General features: G+C 38.8%; 1 protein-coding gene across 4 annotated transcripts in view; it reads left to right on the forward strand.

Moving 5' to 3' along the window:
- Positions 1–291: 291 nt before the first annotated feature.
- maml2 (mastermind like transcriptional coactivator 2) overlaps positions 292–4846 on the forward strand; it is a 110502-nt gene continuing 105947 nt past the window's right edge. For 3 of the 4 annotated variants that reach the window (XM_016557477.1, XM_016557480.1, XM_016557479.1), the window contains exons 1-2: positions 292–493; positions 1648–2073. In XM_016557477.1, the coding sequence (XP_016412963.1) occupies positions 1672–2073 (402 nt within the window). In that variant the 5' untranslated portion in view covers positions 292–493; positions 1648–1671. Of the gene's footprint in view, positions 730–1647; positions 2074–4846 lie in introns of all 4 variants that reach the window. The other variant, XM_016557478.1, reaches the window with a different exon arrangement.

Consider the following 4846-nt stretch of genomic DNA (forward strand, 5'->3'; position numbering starts at 1 on the left):
CTATATAATTATAATTAATTCATTAGATCATCAGTAGTCTATATGAAAAGAGAGACTAGCCGGTCTCCCCTAATAAGGTATGTGTAAATGTAACGCGTTCAATATAACAAATACTGTGTGGCCTCCACTCATGCTGGTTCAGCTGTGTCTCTCAATCAAACCCCGTATGTTGTATAGTCGAGCTGCTTTCATGTAGTTCACTGCTGGCACCACTAGAGCCTGCAAAATGACAGCTCACCAATCTCAGGACTGCTTTCGAGCAAGAGGGAACCGCTCATACAACGAGAGTCTGTAGTCAGCCTGCGGTAAGCCAGCCTCTCCGGACTAACCCCGTACGCGCTCGGACTGCTGACAATCCACCGCGCGCTGCAACGCCACTTTTATCGACTTTGTTTGGGAATCACCAACCGTGGACAACCTCTTAAATAATAAGGATGGGAAGTGCTCGTACACAGCCTGAACTCTCTGGAAGTTTGCGGATTTCTGCCTTCAAGTAAATGGATTATAATTGCATGTATTATTTGTCAGCTGACAGGAACCCTTGGTTTAGGGTATAACCGGCTAATAACCGCATTCATTAGCGTGATTGCGTTTATTCCTTGCTGCAGGACTGTGCTAAGCCTTCTGATAGCACACTGTGGATTTGTTACACCTTGCATGGAGTTGAATGAGCGCACGCTGCGATTTTGGCAACCTGGCAAGCTGCAAAACACCCCAGTGCACTGGAAAGTAATAATGCATAGTGTTGTAATAAGGTTGCGATATACTGCATAGACACTAAAAAAATGAAGTTGTGGATCCTGAAAGCACATTTTAATTTCGTAATGGATGCATTTGAACATATGTATGAGTATAGAAATGTTCGTAATTTCGCGTTCTTCCATTGCGAGTGTATTTTCTAAAACGCTTCCCAAACATTCCATTTTGCTGTAAGAACGTCAACATGTTTACGTAATATAAAAAGAGCCATATTTTGCGCACAGTACCCGAAATCGTTTTATCAACTTTGTAGTAACTAATTAACACTGACACAGTCAGCTTTTTCGCAACCGTTGACTAAAATGCATTTGTAACAACTTTCAAAAATCGTTTCTTTTTGACGTTTACCAGGATGCACTTTGTGATCAGGTCACAACATCTATTGTTTAAATAATGTTTAAGTAACAAATCAAACAGCGTTGCATTAGGAACGCTTTCTCTTGTGCCAACTTTAATCAAACACAAGCGTTATATATTAGTGAAAGGATAATCATTTTGTAGAAAACATGCTCAACGGGTTGAGATGTCCATTAATGATAGAAGTGCACTTTCAGTTCTGCATTAATATCACTGATTTTCACTGAAATAAATAATTTTCTTTAGATATAATTAAAACATATTCTTAGAGGTGGCATGTATCAAGCTATCACAGCATTATTCCTGATAACAGCTAAAGTGTCTATATTATTTGTGCAGAATCTGGTTTCCAGGGTAAATTTTTGAGCAAATTAGATTTATTCCACATAAAAAAATAAATTAAAAAAAAACAGCAACTGACAAAGTGAAAAATGCTAGTTTCGTAAAAAACTAACAAAGTAAAAAAGTTTTTATTGCCCAAATATATTGAATGAATAATTTCCCTTGTTTTTCTGGGTGTGACCATTAAAGGGTTAACGAAGGGAACTGAAGGTCATGGGAGAGGCGGCTCCGACCCAGGCCACCCCAAGTGGTTTTGCACCCATGTTGGGCGTCGGGATGGGAGGATCAGTCACACCAATCGCCACTTCAAGAGGATCAGCCGTTCCCCAGCTCCACAGCGCCATAGTGGAACGCTTGCGTGCCAGAATAGAGCTGTGCCGGCGCCATCACTCCACCTGCGAGGAACGCTATGTGCGCGGTCAGGCGGAAAGCTCGGACCGGGAACACGAGAGCACACTCCATTACTTAAACATCGTCCATCAGGGCCCCGGGAACAGGAAGACCAAGGGCAATAGATCGGCCTCTCAGCAGCCTCCTGAATACAGCAGAGTGAATGGTGAACATAAAGCCCACAGTTTGTCAGAGGCGGAATCCAAAATTTCTTCTCAAATAGCTGTAAGTATTATGGGTCGCATTAACTATGCCCACATAATAGATCTTATAATCTGTCTAATTCACATGGGGACACACGTCAGACCACTTCCCCAGAGAATGACATCCACACACTGATATGATGTGATTACTGTGGGTGTGTGAGGGAGAGATGGGGGCGTCTGTTTAATTAAAAAGGGCCCTGCAGGCAGGCACACGATTCTTTAAAGGTCTTTTAAAAATATAACAAAACAAAATATAACTTAAAAAGAGGTGATGAGTCAGTGACATCTGATTTCTCAACAATGCAGATTATACAGTACAGTCCCTCCATTTTCACTCATAAGGCACATTAGAAAATTATAGAATGCCACTGCATTGGATGAAATATGAAACCACATACAATTTAATTTACAGAAAGATAGAATACACACAAGCTCCAAGCAAAACATTTCACAAAAATAAGTTTGCATGGCTTTACACATGGCTTTGCACTTAGTGTGATATTTTGCTATCTATTGATATTGATATTTGTTTATGAATGACAATTTATTAAAACATTTAAAATGAGTTTTTTTTTGTTTTCATTTTAACAGATTTTGAGAAATGTAGCATTCCATCATTTGCTCATCAATGGATCCTCTGCAGTGAATGGGTGCCGTCAGAAAGAGTCTAAACAGCTGATAAAAACACCATAATAATCCACAAGTAATTCACACAACGTCAGTCAATTACAGTCAATTAATTGAACATCAAGCAATTAACAACAACAAAAGTTGCATGTTTGTAATAAACAAATACATCAATCTGACAATTTGAACTTCAATCCATTGCTGACGGCTAAAATACAAGTCCTTTATCCATAATATTGCTTTCTCCAGTGAAAAAGTATTTTCGCCTGAATCAAATCAATCAAGATCACAGCTCAATCACAGATCAAGCATCATTTACAAGCAATACTAGGACAAAACAGTTCTAAACAAATATATGGGTGGAACAGGGGATGGACTTTTTCACTAGAGGAAGTGTTTTTTATGGATTATGGACAGTTTGAAGTTAAAAAATGTCTTGATGGATTTGTTTCTTACAAACACACAGCTTTTCTCTTCACAAGACATTAACTGATGGACTGGAGTGGTGTGGATTATTGTGATGTTTTTATCAGCTGTTTGGACTCTCATTCTGACAGCACCCATTCACTGCAGAAGATCCATTGGTGAGCAAGTGATGCAATGCTACATTTCTCCAAATCTGATGAAGAAACAAACTCATCTACATCTTGGATGGCCTGAGCATGAGTACATTTTCAAAAAAATTTCATTTTTGGGTGAACTATTCCTTTAATTGTTGCTTAAGTTTCCAAATATTTTATTGCACCATTTTATACAAATGTATGCATATTTTCACAATTATTGATAATTTAGGAAGAAGGTTTCTTAGAAATAAAAACCATATGTTTTGTACTGTAGCCTCAGCTTTTGTAACAGAGGGAAACACTTGTGGTCAACAGGTCAGTTCTGGTTCTTTGTTCTCCATCCTTATATTTGCCTCTTGGGATTTCACTGTTTGACACCACTTGAGGTTGATTCATCTATTTAGTGTCAGTTAGCATCAGGTTTTCCTTTCAGCTTTGCCGATTTTGAAAGTGTACACCAAAATCTATCCAAAAAAACAAAGGCACAAGCAGAAATTGCTGGATGATGAAATCTCGCAAACACTGCATGAATGGCCTTGTGTTTTGTTCCATACAATGCATTGTCATGCTCTATTATCAAAGGTTTGATAAATTGCTCTCAAAGCACCTTCTTGAATGATGGTTTTCCCATAAAGCCATTTGAAGCGTGCAGCCTGCATGTAAATGTTTAGAGTTATTTAATACATGTCCTGGTTTTGTTTACTCAAATTCAAACAGGCCTTGAAAACACGATTGTCAGAGGACTGCCCAGTAATTGAGTGTTATGGGCTCATGGATGAATTATTTTTTTCATAATTTCAGAGTTATGACCGAATTGGGAACATATAGGGGGATTGTGGAACATCCTCTCAAGGAAGAGAAAGTGGGATATTATGAATGCTTTGTTTGCTTATCTGAAGAGATCAGTCTCTGTTGAGCCCAGTTTATGTCAATTGAACAATGCTCAGTCATAGTCTTAAATAGGGGTGAGCGATATACCGGTAGACATGATTAACCGGTAGAAATTTATCAACTGGTGGAGATTTTGTACTATCGTCTCTATGGCGGTTAAACGCTCACGTGACATTGCTTGAAAACTTATTTAACTTTTAAAAACAAGTGATTTTAAGCCGTTGAAACGCAATCTGCAGCAAAAGAGATCTCATTTGGCTATATGTGCACGCTGTCTGAAAGGTGTGTGCACGAGAAGACAGTGCTCATAGAGAGCGGGTAAATATTGAACGGAGTTATTTTTGCTGCTTTATAGGCCTTGTACGGTTAAATACACACACTTGTATGTGTCAATATGCCCGTCTTTGCAAATATCCTCATAAACACAGTAATTTAGTTCTTAAGTGAAAGCAAACAGCTGAGAAAGAAAACATGTGTAACAGTATATTGGGTCCGGGCAGCTCTTAAATTGACAGCAGTCTAATATTCCTGCTGTCTGTCATTCATATTAATCAAACAACAATAAAGCAATAAGCCCCAAGAAGCCGTGGTTTACAGTGAATTTATAACAGCTAACGCGAAGCGGCGTGCCTAAAACCCCCTTAGCTGTTATAAATTCACTGTAAACCACGGCTTCTTGGGGCTTATTGCTTTATTGTTGTTTGATTAATC

Source organism: Sinocyclocheilus rhinocerous, unplaced genomic scaffold (assembly GCF_001515625.1).
Source record: "Sinocyclocheilus rhinocerous isolate Xijiao unplaced genomic scaffold, SAMN03320098_v1.1 scaffold407, whole genome shotgun sequence".
Lineage (NCBI taxonomy): Eukaryota > Metazoa > Chordata > Actinopteri > Cypriniformes > Cyprinidae > Sinocyclocheilus > Sinocyclocheilus rhinocerous.